The sequence below is a fragment of the Carya illinoinensis genome, chromosome 6 (genome assembly GCF_018687715.1).
Source record: "Carya illinoinensis cultivar Pawnee chromosome 6, C.illinoinensisPawnee_v1, whole genome shotgun sequence".
Lineage (NCBI taxonomy): Eukaryota > Viridiplantae > Streptophyta > Magnoliopsida > Fagales > Juglandaceae > Carya > Carya illinoinensis.
In genome coordinates this window covers 31850846-31867324 of record NC_056757.1, presented here as the reverse complement: position 1 = coordinate 31867324, position 16479 = coordinate 31850846, and the positions used below count along the sequence as shown (strand labels likewise).

Genomic DNA, 16479 nt, shown 5'->3' with positions numbered 1-16479 from the left:
AATTGTTTATTATATTTATGTGAAAATTTAAAAAAATTATAATAATGAGATGAGATAAGATGAAACTTTTCTTAAATCCAAACAAGTACTTAACGTTTTTCTCAAAATTCTTAAATGTTTGATATGTGAACACTGAATTAGAAATTAATATAAAAAAAAAAATTAATCAAACCAGTTTGCCTAATTTCCAAAGACCAAACCGACAAATTAATGGAATTTCTGGTTTTCTCTCCCTCAGGCCTCATATATACAATTTTAATAAATATTATTCATAAACAGGGCTCTGGAGGGTCTATCAACCAAACGGCCACCTGGTATTTTGAATTGAATTTCTCTTTATTGAAAAGAAAAACAATCCCTCTGAAATCTCTGACCCGATTGTTTAGTCACAAAATCTGCATGTGTACGTCGTTGCTTACCGCGTCCCATACATCTCTCTCTTTAATGCTTAGAGTCTTGGTCGAACGAGAAAAAAGAGGAAGAAAAGTTAAAAGATAGAGAGAGAGAGAGAGAGCAGCATCCTAGGCCGTCTCTTTTTTCCTTTCAAAGCTTTCAGTTACTTCAGTCAGAATTATCTACTACTATAAATTAACCACATCTTCAATATCCACGCTCTCACCGTCACCACCTTTTGTTCTTTATATCTTTCGTGAAACCATTGCATTATACCAAAGAATCATCACGCAGACACAGACACGCACAGAGAGAGAGAGAGAGAGAGAGAGAGAGAGAGAGAGAGCCCTTTTGATTTAAGAACAAGTCAGGCTTCAGGCAAACCCATTTGGTCCTTTGTCAGAGAAAGGCTTTAAGATCTGAGGAAAGAAGGTTTTGTTTTCATTTGGTTTTGGTTTGGTGTGGTTCGATAGTTGGTGCCTTGTCGTTCTTGTTCTGGAATTTGTGGGTGTTGGAGGGTTGGTTTTCTTTTCACAAATATGGCCATTCAAGCGCAGATGTATTCGGAGAATCTTGGGTTTCAATTGTGCGGCTCACAGGATTGGATCATGGACAATGGTTGCGGTGGTGTCGGTGGGCTCAATCACTTCGGTTATAATCCCCAACAGAAACAGCAATTACCGCAACAACACTTGCAGCAACTACAAAATCAGCAGCAGAGGAATCAAAACCTGTCTTTTGAGAACGGTTATCTTGCTTCTGCTATGAAAAACAATACCAATGCCGTCACTTTCAATTGTCATCTACCAATTATGCAGCATTCTCAAAGCATAGCTTCTCAGTTTGAGAGTCAGAGGCAAGAGATCGATCAGTATATTAGAATACAGGTAAGATATCATACGAGCATTTTCACAAAGATAGGCGTTTTCCGAACATCAAAATTGGAATTCTATTGTTTTGCCCATGTGATTATCGAATTATATATGGGGAATTGCGTCATTGGGTTTCGTCTTATTTGATCAAATATTGAACAGTTCTTAAGTTCTGATTTATTTTTCTTCTTTTGGAAGCAGAATGAGAGATTGAGATTAGTATTGCAAGAGCAGAGAAAGCAACATGTTGCAGGACTGTTGAAGAAAATCGAATCAAAAACATCGGTTTTGCTGAGACAGAAGGATGAGGAAATTGCAAAAGCGGTTAACAGAACAATGGAGCTCGAAGTTTTCTTGAGAAGATTGGAGGCAGAGAACCAAGCATGGCAGAGAGTGGCTCAAGAAAACGAAGCCATGGTTGCATCTCTGAACAACACTTTAGAACAGGTTTTAGAAAGGTCCCCTTGTGGCATCAACAATGGAGCCGAAGATGCAGAGTCTTGCTGTGATGTAGATAGAAACCCGGAACAATATGAAGAAGAAGAAGAAGAAAAGCAAAACAGAGAAGGGTTGTATATGTTGTGTAAAAGCTGTAATATTCGGGGTTCGTGTGTGCTGTTCCTTCCTTGTAGGCACCTTTGTTCATGCAAAGCTTGTGAGGCTCTTCTCGATTCTTGCCCCGTCTGTGGAATCGCCAAGAAGGCTAGCATAGAGGCTTTAATTTCCTAGGCAAACTTTCCAGGAAAAGTAAAGAAAGGCAAACTCGAAAAATATGCTTGGTTTTGGTGATGATGAATGAACAGAACCAGTTTAGATACATGCACAGACGCACTGATCTCAGTTCTTTAAATTTTTAATCTTTACAAATTTACTTTTCGAGGGTATCTATTTTTAGAAATTTGTTTTCTTTTTCAGCATAAGGAAACCGTACACCCGAATTTTAGATTTAATTTCAACCTTAAACAACCAAAAATCAACTGCAGAAAAAGTACAGAGCATCTTTTTTCCATTTCTAAATGCAAATTTACTTCTTTCCCCTTTATAGATTTTTTTCCCATTCCGATTTTTGTCGGGGTAGGTTGATTTGATTTGATTATTCATATCAGATTTTAGCAATTATAGCTGCATTTGACAGTGCTCAATCTGCAGTTACAGTAGGGATTGCAAGCAATGTCAGACTAACCCTTCAGTGTCCACACTTGCAGGTGTTTTAATGCACAAAAATAATTCTGATTTCTGAAAAGGATATATATATATGATCAAAAGTATGCTGCCAAGCTAGGATTAGCTGAAGAACGTTGAAACAGCTATGAAAAAGGTGCTCTCTATTGTCATGCTCCTTTTTATTTGTTTGAATGTTTGCTTCTCTGGTTTGTTTTTCTTCCAGTTTTTTGTCCAACGGTTAAGAAAACGTACCAAAATGTACAATTTATTAGTCACCGGGAAATGTCAAACACAAGAAAGGAAAGAGTTTTGTGTAGAAAATTGTGTTGAATTATGAGGAAATTAATCAAGTATCAGTCACGTACGTCTCCCATCTGATACGAAGCTTAGCTTGGTCTGCTATGCTTGCTCTGAAATTTCCTAGTTTTGGTTATATGCGCTGCACCCACATGCATGCTGTCTTGCAGTCTAATTAGAAGGAGATGATGAATAATTTTTCGTGAATTTTCAACCTCAATCCTTACGAGTCATCTTTGCCATCATCAGGACTGTATAAGGTCCATTTACATGACTTGAAAGTAGTTTCAACTACTAATGCATTGGCATGGCACCCATGAGTGGGTTTCAATCACAAGTAAAATATGTGAAACAAGCCAATTCCACTAGACATATATGAATGCAAATCATGACAATAAGCAAACCGACTTGACAGGTAAGATGAAAACAAAGAAAAAATGGGAAAGATGAGCAGGAAAAAAAAAGATAGTGGGGGTGAAGTAATTTCTGTAGGGCCTGGCATGGATGGGGACTGATATATATATATATATATATAATATAATACATTAAAAAAAAAACAACAAAGTTGAGAGGGGATTTTTTGCTTTTTCCAGTGCAGGGTTGTCCTGATCTTTCAGCTCCTGCATTACTTTCCACTACAAGCACAGCTTTTAGACTGTGGAGGGATTGATTCTGGTGGTGGGTCTTCAATTAATTTGGTCGCTCTCCGATTCTAACGTGCCTCTGCGCTCTGCACTGCGTGTATATGTTTGAATGGAATGATATTTCCTTGATGTTTCTTTGACATGCAAACGTGTGGGGTCCCCTCTCCCCCTCTGGCCCTCAAGATTTTGAGTGAGAAAAAGAAAGGAAAGCTAGCTAGCGGGGACGACTGACTAACTTTGTTTCGCGTCTTCTTGCTGTCATGTTTATGCTCAGAGAGAGAGAGAGAGAATCTTGGAGTTGGAGGATTTTACTGCTTACTGCCAGAGGGAGACACGAAAGAATCTACAGGACATGAAAAAAGAAAAAAGAAACGATTCGGTTTTTCTCAATTTGGGGGTAAAAGATTTTTTAAAAAAAAATTATGATATTTTCGACTGCTTTTATTAAAGATAATCTCGACCAAAAATTTGATTCCGATGATCCGGATCTCTCTAAAATTAAATTCCTTCCTTGGTCTGATCTTCTTGATGCTGACAAGAACGTTAACATCAGATCATAAGTCCAAGTTCAAGATGGATATGGTTTGATTTGTTGGACACGATATATGTATTGTTTTTAAAATAAAAAATAAAAAAATATTATATTAGCTCGTACTCAAAAAATTTAATAAAAACTGAACCCAGAACCTGCTCGTCTAGAACTAGGACGTACTTAGCTTTGCTGTTAACATCACTAATCTCATCATTTTAAGTTGGAAGAGCCACTAAAATGGTTGGATGGGTGGCATTATTCCTGAAGATGACACCAAAATGTAAACGAAGAAAGTAATAACTTATGCTCATCTTCTTTCGTCACCAATGTCATAATCCAATAGGAGAAGTAACTCAATCAATCTACATGTTTGATATTTTTATCTCCAAATGACATAATCCAACTTGCGGAATTATTAATTCATTGAGCCTTGCGATGCAATTGCAATCCAATAAAAAAGCGCAAGATGTCATTTTCCGGGGTCCAACCAAACTGGCCCAAAGACATTCTTATCTTTCTGAGTTGGGGGCCCAAAATCATGCAGTTCACCATACTGCTATGAAGCTATATTCTCAGGTTCCTTTCCTCTCTATGCTTTTGGTCCAATTTGTTTTTGAACTTTTACCTTGTTTACTCAATCCAGATCTTGTCACGTGAAAACTTTTGTCGTGGGGGCTATTACAATGCATTTGATGCAATTGTAAGTTTGCAGAGGGAAGCTTTCAATGGCCAAAAAGACCACTGCTGGTGTGTTCGCAAATTCAATCAAGGTAATGCAATGTTTATGGTTAGCTACTATGTTTTGCTTCGGTATCCAGTGAATGTGTCAAGAAATTGTGCAAAATGGAGCTGATATATGCCATTTGTGAATATGATGGGCATAAATTCATAAACCATATAACCATAACCACGTTGCTAAACGATCTGAAATCCGATACAAAAGAATCATAAAAAAATAAAATTCACTAGGTTCGTTTGTACTTAAAAATTACAACTTTCACAAGCCAAAGGAGACAGATTAAAGAGGATGATGATTCTTATCAAGACAAGATGCTTTAACTTTTGCGGTAAATAAATTGGATGATCCTTCTGAACTCTTTTTCTAAGACTAACAAGGACGCCTACAAAATGTTGATCTCGAAAGTTGGGAGGAGGTATTAATATAGGCTATACCCAAAAAACTGGCTAATGATGATGGCAAATCCAAGAGCAATTGCTACAAAGGAAGAAGCCCATGTAAGTTTCTCAGTTATTCTTGGTACCCTATCCTTTAATGCCTGGCTACATGAGCCTATAAACACCGTATAGCTTCCCATTGCAACCACAGTCCCAAGCAAGAACATAATAAGAAATGCAGCGCCAGCTGTGCGAGAAGGCAAGGCAAGTGCTGGCAAGACCATCATCAATGCATCTGGTTGAAGCCCGTGGACTATCCCAGTGGCAAAAGTGGCAAAACCAATTTTCTTCTTCCCAACTGCTGGGTTTTCGAGTGATTCGTAAATGCTAACATCACACTCACCATTTTCCAAGGCAACACATGGGGTGGGGATTTCTGAAGCTTCCCTTATGCCCATAGCACCAATAGCAAGAAGGGTAACCCCCACTACTCTGGTGCCCCATGTTCGGATTACTTCAATGTGGAGCCGGTCTTTTAACAGCAGAAACAGTAAGCCAAAAATAACCTGACCAGCATCATGGCCACACCCCCAAAGTGCTCCAACAACAGCACTTTCCATGCGGCTACGACCGATTGAGAGTGGAGCTAAAGCAGCAAGGTGGTCAGGTCCTGATAGTGTGTGTAAGCAACCAGCAAAGAAACCAGTCCAAGCACTACTAAGTAATTCAGTCTGAATAAGCCTTCCCCCAACTGCAGCAGCAGCAGCAGGACCCCCTGCCTTAGCTGCACTTTGAAATGTTGCAAAAGCCGCCGGTGCAAAAACTGGTTGAAGTAAGGTCATAATGAGAGCAGAGAGTACCATACATTTCCCCACATTGATTACCTGTAAAGAATATTGGGTGATCGAACATTTGAAGTTAAAACCATAGTATTAGTAAGACAATAATTGTAACAACCAAAGAGGTTATTATATAAAAAAAACCTAGTTCTACAATAACTTAAAACAGTTCAAACGCAACAGAACTCGCCGACTGGCACCCAGTGCAGATCCTCAAAATCATGATGCATGAATTCTTGTACAGTACAGATACTAATGATTACAGTACAGGCACTGATTACGAAGTTGACATGTTCAGTTTGTGTAAACTATAACCAAATCATGGATTTAATAAGAACTTTTAAAACAAAACAGCACCTTAACACAGATAAGAACACACAAACTTAAATTTTAATCCAATTTCAAACAGCAAGGATCCAACAGGTGCTTCCAAACATCCATTTTACTAAACATATCAGTTTTGTTTTTTGGATAAGGACTAAAAAGATTAATTGGCATTGATTAAAAGTTACCAATTAGGTAGGTTCTGAAATAATGGGGTCGCCATGTAGATAAGTTGAAACCCTAAGCACCAAATACGACGAGGATGAGGTGCAAAACGAAATAAAAATGATGGAGGGTTATATAAGAAAATGAGTTGGAAGCCATGCAGTGGTAATAGGTAAGTGAAAATCTTATTCATATACATATTAACTGAAAACATCATTCTGGCATAACCCTCTTTATGTCTACTGAAAGAATATTAAAGGATATAAACCAAATTGCTAAGCTCAATGTTTTGAAACATTAAGAGACTGGTCTATGGCACTGGGCACCATGTTTGTAAACTCCACTTCTTTCCTGCTAGTGAACAAATCACCCACTATTCTCCAAATTCAACCAATAATACATTGCAAAAGGTAAACACAACAACAACAAAAATCTTTTTGATACTAGCATCTGGATGCATGTTTCATTTAAACATCAAGAATTTTTCATGATATTCAAAAGAAAGAACCTGGCCTCATTCAGCAAGTGGCATAAAAAGTCTAATATTTTTTTTTTTGATAAGTAATATGATATTTCATTGATAAAAAGATAGGCATAGCCCAAGTACACTAGAGGTATACAAAAGCATACACCTTTTTATGAACTAGAAACCGTTACAAGGAAATCATGAAAGCTAAGCCCATTTAAATCCAACGCAATAGCCCACAAAAACAAAGTCTTCCAAAAAAAAAAAAAAAACTCCTAAACTCTTCTAAGGAACGTTCATGATCCTCAAAAAGTCTCTCATTACGTTCACTCCAAATACACCAAAGAATACAAATAGGGGCCATTTTCCAAACAGCTGCAATCTGTGGTGTCCCAGTGATAAAAAGTCTAATATTTAGATTTACAGTTCCTCATCTTATTATAAAAAATATGTCTGCACCCTTTTCACTAATCTCTCCTCCACAGGGTGCACACAGATACAAGCATGCTTATTACTTTTTATGTTTCAATTTAAGTATCTAGGAGGTCATGTAAAACTACCCGAATATTCTTCACCTTAGAGACACCCAATGGCTAAAATTTATCTATACACGCTTACCCATCCCCACTTATTGATATTAATTTATACCCTTTGGGTTATGACTATATTTTCACCGGGAAAGGGTAATTAAATAACCATTTTTATTAGTAATTATATAACCTTTTAAAACTTCTTGAAACGAATTTGGAAAATTAAAAAGAGAACGGTGTCCTTTAATTCGTTGGGTTTGCATTCCAGAAAAAGAAGAGCAACAAGAAAAATGGAAGCAAGACAACTGTAATAGAAAGACAAAAGAGATAGCCGTTTGATTTTCTTTCTTTCTTTCTTTCTTTCTTTTTTTAAAAAAAATATTTTTTGGTGACGACTACACAATTTCACATTTAGCTGCCTAAACATGTGCCCTAATCCTTCATGAATTGCGACCAAGTTCTCGATTTAGCTGGGACATATAAAAACCCTCCTAGAACGGGGAAAAAAAGATGGATAGCAGAACATAATGCCTAAAAACGCTCGAGTAAGTTAGTGAATTTTGGTATTATGGCTTCCCTTTCCTCATTAAGAGAACCGAACAATCATTATAGCAAATGAGCATTTGCAATCGTAATAGAAGACCCCACAAAGGAAAAATAAACAAGACAATTTTTACAAAATAATTTCACAGAGATCATACCTTTTGTTGATCAGAAGTCCCGACTGAGACCCGTTTGAGAAAATGGGATTTGGGCAACGACCCAGCTGGCGAGCCGACCAGGGAAGAAGGTAGAGCTAGTGAATTACTCGATGCAGACGACGAGCAAGAAGAGGAGGAGGAAGATGGGTTTTTCCTTTTGCAAGAGAATGAGCCGAACCGTTTAGACTCGGGGCGAGTTGGGCGGAGAAAACCGAGTTTGGCCGAATCAAATCCGCAGAGCCGATGATGGACAAAGGGAGAGTTTTTCGGGCGAAGCTTAAAAGGGGTTGGAGAAGATGAGTATAGAAGCCTTTCCATGGCCTCTGGTGTCTCTCTCAGTCCGTCTGGGGAGAGAATTAGCAGAGAACAGTGAGCGAGAGAGGGAGAATGCGACGAGGGTAGTTGCGGATAAAGTGGCTCAGAGTTCAACTGAAAATTGAACACTAAGGATTATAAATTATAATAGTGTTTTATGGTAATTTTTGGTTTTTTCATTAATCTAACCCTGTCTTTATAAGGAAACAGCTAAAAAAAATTTCTCATACTTCAAAAAAACTGTTCAAAAGTTAAAAATGTCAATTTATTATTTAAAATGTACTTCCTACCACTTATAAATAAAATTAATTTATCCGCAAAATGAAAAAAAAAAAAAAAAAAAAATTGACTATCAAACCTACGACACTATTATTTCTAAAACATTAACCTCGGATAATTGTGTTAATTTGTACTGGTTTCCAAGAAAATTAATCCAAATAATTGAATATTGTTGAGTTACAAATTACAATAAACCAACTTATTGACTTGGACAAACTACAAAGTTTGTTGCTTTGAAGATACTCCATGATATCATAATGTCAGCTCTTTTTAGAGTAAATATTTTATCTTATTTTATTATTATAATTTTTTAAAATTTTTATATAAAATATAATAAATAATTGAATATTTTTTAATTTTTAAATATAATAATATTAAAAATAATATTCTAATAATATTTTATTAAACTTTTAAATTTTATTTAAAATTATCTATCTAATTTTATCTCATTATCCAAATCATATTTTATTATTCTTCTTTTTTTAAATCATTATCCATGTCCATTGATCAACAACTTTGTGTCGGCCATCATCATAATTATTTGACCAGTAAGGAACTACAGGCCTCCTTGTGTCCACATTAGCCATTGAATTAGCCCATTGAAAACAAAACAAAATAATGCCTTAAAAAGTCTGAAATCTTCTTTACTTCATCAATTTGCTACCACCTACTTGGTGGGGTGCATTATAATTTATATATTATTCAAAGGTCAATGATCTGAATTGGATGTCAAACACCCCCATTTCTTCGGTTCTTCTTCCTAAGGGAGTTTGCGTCAAGAAAGGAATGCGAGGCTAAAGATTAGGTGTCCTCCTCATTCACGAGGCAGTCCGGCTAGGAGGTAACTCGGGAGTTTGGCTTCATTACTCTCTGCCTCAGAACACGTGAAACCCACAACACGTACCCAGCTCGCGCTTTCCGTCGCACAGCGCAGACGGTCCTCGCGCTTGGGTGTGCGCAGCACACGCACATATGGACGAAAGTAATGAATACACCAAAACTGGCCTCTCAAGTTGCTATTGGGTGGTTACAAATGCCAAATGGAATCCCCATGCAGTTGGGCCTGAGCAAACCAATGTGGGCCACGCCGCTTTCTTTTGTTGGGCTTATTTTGGACGAAAACGATGATGTAGACATTTTAGTTTGATAGATTGGGTTGGGCCATCAGCCCACCAGAGTTACCTTACCCACTTTTTGTCATTTTTGGGAGAAAAGGGCAAAAAGGCTCCTTACGTCAGTGGGCCAGGTCATTTTACAAAAATAATTTCACTTATTATTGAAATAATTAATTTTGTAATTAAAAAATAATTTATTCAGTTTAAGATTTACAAGTCTCCTACATTCTTTTTTAAATGAATACAAAACTCACGTGAAAAATCCAACTATCGAATATATAGAGCTTAAGTACAAGAATCTTATGCCTAGCACTCTTTTTTAAAATAAAAAATAAATAAATAAATTAACTTTTTATTGAAGCAAGATTTTTCTAGTGGGAGTATAATTTATCTTTTGTAAAAGATTGGTCAGTTGTAATATTTTTACAGGCAAACAAGCTGATCCCACTGTTGAAGACTATATGTTACGGTGCAGCTTGCACTGCATTTGCACCATAACATCCAAAGTTTATTTAGAAACAGAGTTGGTGCAATTTGAGAGCTGTGTGTCTTACTTGGCAGCGTCTCCGGCAATTAGCTTTCATGGCCAAACCTGTTTCGATTGATGTTAGGAACCCAAATGGTAAATACAGAATTGTTAGCACAAAGCCCATGCCCGGAACTCGCTGGATCAATCTCTTAATTGAACAAGATTGTCGGGTCAAAGTAATTTCATTTTCTTATTCTTCTCTCCAATGAGTCTTTCTTCTTTTCATAGTTACTCGTCTTTATTGATGGAGTTTTGGTCATGTTTTTTCAGATATGTACAAAAAAAAAAAAAAAAACTATATTGTCTGTGGAAGATATCATTGCTTTAATTGGCGACAATTGCGACGGAGTGATTGGACAGGTAATTTAATATTGACCGAAGAAATCATTTTTGAACTACTTAGAAATGATTATGTTTCTTTTCTTTGGTTTTGGGTTGTTGAGGGGTGCTTGGGTATGTGTTTCAGTTGACAGAAGATTGGGGAGAGGCACTAGTTTCGGCATTGAGAGAGGAGGGACCGCTTTCAGTAACATGGCTGTTGGTTATAACAACGTTGATGTCAATGCGGCTGACAAGTATGGTGTTTCTGTTGGAAACACTCCTGTAAGTTTTGTTCTTGTTTGCTTTTATGTTTTGTGTCTATGTCATGCTTGCTTTTTTGTAAGAATGCTCTACATGTATACTTGGTGCATGTGTTCACAGCCCTGGAGATTTGTGATATTACTTGATTCATCATGCACGTTTGGTCATATATATTAGCAGTGTAGTTTGATGTTAACTAAGATTCGATCATGCATTTGCAAGTATTACGATTCATAACATCTTTAATTCATTATGTATAGACACCTCAATACTATGTACAGGTACTTAGTTTGTTCTGTTCACAGAAGGTCGAAATTTTTTATTTAGTGTGCTGGTAGAAAGAAGATTAATTCATTGCTCATGTGGTTAGGGATTACTTACAGAGAGTACGGCAGAGCTGGCAGCTTCACTTTCTTTAGCAGCTGCTAGAAGAATGGTTGAAGCAGATGAGTTCATGAGGGCTGGCCTATATGATGGGTGGCTTCCTAATCTGTATGATCCCCATTATACACTACACCTTTCAGATGAATGAGTGAAAGGGTGACTAAGATTCAGATGATGAAGAAGAACGCACAATTTGGCTTTCTTTTTCCAATAGGTTTGTGGGAAAATTGCTTAAAGGACAGACTGTTGGGGTGATTGGAGCTGGACGTATTGGATCTGCTTATGCCAAAATGATGGTAATTTCAGTCGCATGATTATACCTGAATTTCTTAAAAACTAGGCAAATTGACATGATCAAGTTTAGTTTTTTGGATGATGACTATTGACGAAGCTGATTTGGCGTCTAGCTAGAGCAATAAGTCATCCACTAGAAATTACCAGACGACTATTGGAATTGATTGCTTTGAGATGTTTATAATTGAGAAAGTATATCATGCTATTTTCATCTGTCAGCAAAAAAATGCCTAGTATCCGTGATATCTGACTTGTTGCAATCAGTTGTATGACACAACATTTGGACAAGAATGTTGTGAATTTAAGCGTAGGGAATAAAAACTTTATCATTTGGAAATCATAGCATTTAAAAGTTTTCCCAATTCTTCAAATCTTTTTGCTCCTTATTTCTCCAAAGGTTGATTTTGTAAGATTTTTCTTCCCCACTCTATACAAATGAAGTGAGTTGATTACTACAACCACTGATAAACTTTGTATTTGAATGTAGTTTACTATGTTGACGGGAGTGCATTTGTTCTATCGCAACAAATTGAAGGATTCAAGATGAACCTAATTTACTATGATCTTTGCCAGGCCACACGCCTAGAAAAGTTTGTTGCGGGCATGTATCAGTGGACAAATGATGTTAACAAGCTCTATACTTTATATAAAAAACAAAAAAGTGGTGCACTTAATTTCCTCAGAAGAAAAGGAAAGATAACATGGAAAAAAACAAATCTTTGTACTTTCTTAAGGCTTAATATAAAATGTTCCTGAATTGCAGGTTATGCTAAGTTCCTAAAAGCCAATGGTGAAAAGCCTGTGACTTGGAAAAGAGCAGCCACCATGGATGAGGTGCTTCGAGAGGCAGATGTGGTAGGACTTCATGAGGAGAGTTCAATGTGCCTTCATTATCTAAAGATGGTGTTTAGGTCTCAGTAAAATCATATGTTATTGGAACTCTCCAGATGAGTCTTCACCCAATCTTGGACAAAACCACTTATCATCTGGTTAACAAAGAAAGACTATCAATGATGAAGAAGGTAATATCATTTTCTTGTTTTCAATGATGTGATTTATCAGACTCATCTGCACCTTTCTAATAACATGGAGTCTATATTTTTAGGAAGCAATCTTGTGAACTGCAGTAGGGGGCCAGTTTTTGATGAAGTAGCTCTTGTGGAACATTTGAAGCAGAATCCTATGTTTCAAGTTGGTCTCAATGTCTTTGAGGTAACCTCCACACCTGCATCTTAAAATTAGATTCACAGAGATGAGAAAATTTTTTCAAGTTAGTATGTGATTCGTCTATCAATTTTGTTGTATTAGGATGAGTCCTACCTGAAACCAGGGCTTGCTGACATGAAGAATGCATGAAGAATGCAATTGTGGTACCTCACATTACTTCTGCTTCCAAGGTAATATTGATGAATTCTTAATGTTGACAAAATGTGGGAAACGTATGAATAGATCACCTATCAGCCTAGTTCCATTGAGATACTTAAGTTACTACAACAAAACTAACAATGTTCCCTTGTGATTTATGTAGTGGACTCGTGAAGGAATGGCAACACTGGCTGCTCTCAATGTACTGGTACGAACATGGAAAGTTGAAACTTTAAAATAACAAAAAATATTGACAGAATTGATCAAGTTCCATATTAACAAGGCTCTGGCATGACTTCCTAAAGAAACTGACATTCACCTTCCCAGCTTATAGGAAAAGATCAAGGGATATCCAATTTGGTCTGATCCAAATAGGGTAGAGCCATTCCTAAACAAGAAAGTTCATCCTCCAGCTGCATCTCCAAGCTTTGTTAATTCTAAAGCTTTAGGTAATGTTGTCTTTAAAGTGCTGCTAAAATCATAGTTGTGACTCGCAAATCTCTCAAGTCTTATTCTAAAGGTCTTTTTTTATCTCTCTTTTTTTCCCCCTTTTTGTATTGCAGGTTTGCCTGTTTCATAGCTATGAGTATGGAAGCTGATCCCAAAAGGGTCTTCTGGTGCAAATTGTCTAGTTCTTGAATGTTGGAGCATGGGCTATTGATAATGTATATCTACTTTACAATCTTAGATTGCTAGCTTTACAATTATGCCAACGCAACGGATTGCCCATAAAGCCTTCACATCTATTTGCCTTTATGAATGGGCATTAGTTGGTTAAATTTTGAGGCCCTTACTCCTGAGGCTTTGCTGACAGTCTATTTTGAGGATGACACTCTTTTTATGCAATCTCATGTACAATCTTTTATGTACCAGTTTAACAAAGCAAATCCAAAAACCATATCCCACTCCTAAAACTGGGAGATGGGCTTCTTTTCTCCCTGCAGATGGTTGAGGTAGTCACCAATGAAGCTTTTATCATGGAGAAAAGCTAACAACCGGTCGGGTGTCATTCACGTATTTACAGTGGCTAATAGAATCTCAACAGATATGAGATTTATTTATCTTACTGTAGGTACTAGTGTATAGAATCAATTTATTCCCTTATCTTCTCTGAGTTCTCTCTGCTCTACCCACGAGCCATCTCCCCTCCTCTTTTCCTATACCATTTTTCCCTTTTATCTTCTTACCCCAGCACACCTCCCGAAAAGATCCACATAGAAAATCATGCGGTAAATTAGTTCCAGCTTTATTCATTGAGAAGCACTTCAAGAAAAAATAACTCTCCAATCCTATGTCCATGGACGTCATTCCTCATGAAGTTGGGCTGATAAAAATCCTCATCAGGAATTGGGTTCTCATTGATAGGCTCCCTCCCCGAACCCTGAACTGTTGAAGCTTCAAGCATCTATTGGCTAGCAATAGCATCCAACAGAAGATGAAGGCCGAAGTCAGAGATGTAAGGAGTAATTGCTATCCAAAAGTATGTTTTTTGACTTGAGGTTTCCATGGATTACGGGCTTCTCAAATCTTGTATGGAGATTTTCCAATCCCTTGGATATACCAATTTAGATGCTATAAATAATGGCCCATGTTTGAGATTCACCATTTTCATCTGCCAATATGAAACAGACGTGGGTCTGTTCAAAATGTTTGAATTTCAAATTAAAATATACATCACAAAGAAATTAACTCATAAAATTATTGAGACTATTTATGCAAGGAAAATACATTATCCAACTAAGAAGAAGGGGAAAAATAAATCTCATATATGGTTGAGGGGCCAACAATCGGAGGAGAGGGAGGGAGAAAGTGGGTTTTCGAAGGGAAGGAAGTGGAGATAATACTGCAAATTGACGGGGGGAGCAGGTCGACGGGGGTGGCGGGTGGAGAAGAGAGTGCTTTATTTTACACAGAGAGAGAGAGAGAGAGAGAGAGAGAGAGGAGGCCGATAGGGGTGGGGGGAGGAGGAGAGAGAGAAGAAATGAGAATACAAAAAAATGTTATCAGGTAAATACATGACTATTCTCTACTTTGTTGAAACTCATACATGAAAACACCTCATTTGTTGACGTAAAAAATGGTTTGACACCCAATCGGCCTCAAGCTCCTCCCTCATTTTATCACGACATGCATTGATTTTTCGAATGCAGTATGTGGTATTATTTTTGAGAGAAAAGAAGTAGTGTTATGAAAATAAAAGAGAAATAATATTGTAAAAGAAAACGTTGTTATTCAATACTGAAATCATTATTTTTTTTATACAAATGAATGATATCCATATATATAGAAGTACAAAAGCGGTTTATATATAACTTAAGTTATAATTGACGGTTAAGGGCGGTCATAATTGATAATTAAAGGTAATCATACAAGTCGGTTTATAACACTCCCTTTTTGGATAATCATACATAAAGAATATGCCTTGTTAAAATCTTGCAAAAAAAAAAAAAAAACCCCGTGGGAAAAAAATCAATGGTGAAGAGAAAAAAAATATAATATTTATGTGTATCGCCAAACGCTTTACAATTGCCTCCTTAAAACTTTGTAAAGAAAAACCCGATGAAAAAAAATATTAGCGAAGGAAAAAGAGTACAATTAGCACTAATCTTCAAAACATTTACTCCTCATGAAAAGTGCATTATGATAGGTTTTGAAGTTTTCGCATTCTAATATCCTGCACAATCTTCTTAAATGTTACAGTTGGTAATGTCTTAGTGAATAAATTTACTAAATTATCACTTGACCGTATCTATTTGACATTAATTTCACATTTCTCCTCATGCATTGCAATGATCTCTTAATGATTTGAAGAAATAGCAGATAGTGTTTGCTTGACAGATCTTCATTATATAGCAGAATTTTCATAAGTAAATATATATCCAGTTTGAAATCTACATTTGTGTAGATTTAAAAGATAACATGCATTCGCATATCTAACTAATCATAGACTTGATCTGTGTTGATAAAATAATCTCATATCAATCGTACCTCGGAGGTAACGAATGACATGTTTAATACCATTCCAATGTTTTCGAGTTGGTATGGAATTATATCTTGCAAGTAAATTAACTGCAAATGCAATATCAGACCGAGTGTAATTTATAAGATACATCAAGGTTCTAATTGCACTAAAATAAGGTACTTTAGGATCAATAATTTCTTCATCGTCTTCACAAGGATGAAATGGATCTTTCTGCACATCAAGTGATCAAACAATCATTGGAGTACTCAAGAGATGAGTTTTGTCTATATAAAAGTGCTTCAAAATTTTATAGTGAAAGGTCTTTGTGTTGATGCATCTCAATATTGTGTACTAACTCTTTAAATGATATAGTTGGTAATATTTTGGTAAACAAATTCGCCATATTGATTCAAGATCGTTTTAACATTAAGTTCATTACTTTTTTGAAGTTGTGCTCTTCTAGAATTCTTATGAATAACATAGTTAGTGGATAAGTTATCAAAGTTAAGCTGCTAATTTCCATATTCAACAAAAAAGGTCAGACAAGTACCACAGGATTTTACAGCTCTTTTGGAGCTGTCAGGTGTCGCAGGGCTATGATATTATATTGC

The 16479-nt window shown here is 36.5% G+C and overlaps 3 protein-coding genes and 1 long non-coding RNA gene across 4 annotated transcripts; 3 read left to right on the top strand and 1 right to left on the bottom strand.

Moving 5' to 3' along the window:
• The first annotated feature begins 505 nt into the window (after window positions 1-505).
• Window positions 506-2082, top strand: LOC122313387 (probable BOI-related E3 ubiquitin-protein ligase 3). Its single transcript, XM_043128338.1, has 2 exons — window positions 506-1280; window positions 1467-2082. Exons 1-2 carry the CDS (start codon window positions 933-935, stop codon window positions 1992-1994), a joined length of 876 nt encoding a protein of 291 aa, XP_042984272.1. The 5' UTR covers window positions 506-932; the 3' UTR covers window positions 1995-2082.
• A 2768-nt stretch (window positions 2083-4850) lies between these two features.
• On the bottom strand, window positions 4851-8488 carry LOC122313386. Its single transcript, XM_043128336.1, has 2 exons — window positions 8044-8488; window positions 4851-5902 (listed from the first exon to the last, which is right to left on the bottom strand). Exons 1-2 carry the CDS (start codon window positions 8359-8361, stop codon window positions 5060-5062), a joined length of 1161 nt encoding a protein of 386 aa, XP_042984270.1. The 5' UTR covers window positions 8362-8488; the 3' UTR covers window positions 4851-5059.
• Window positions 8489-10203: 1715 nt separating this feature from the next.
• Window positions 10204-11374, top strand: LOC122313979 (glycerate dehydrogenase-like). Its single transcript, XM_043129338.1, has 4 exons — window positions 10204-10457; window positions 10552-10641; window positions 10748-10884; window positions 11234-11374. The coding sequence occupies exons 1-4, from the start codon at window positions 10335-10337 to the stop codon at window positions 11280-11282; spliced, it is 399 nt and encodes a 132-aa protein (XP_042985272.1). The 5' UTR covers window positions 10204-10334; the 3' UTR covers window positions 11283-11374.
• An 18-nt stretch (window positions 11375-11392) lies between these two features.
• Window positions 11393-14604, top strand: LOC122313980. Its single transcript, XR_006243568.1, has 6 exons — window positions 11393-11543; window positions 12029-12396; window positions 12489-12563; window positions 12647-12938; window positions 13070-13355; window positions 13470-14604. It is a non-coding gene; the product is annotated as an uncharacterized LOC122313980 (long non-coding RNA).
• Window positions 14605-16479: the final 1875 nt, after the last annotated feature.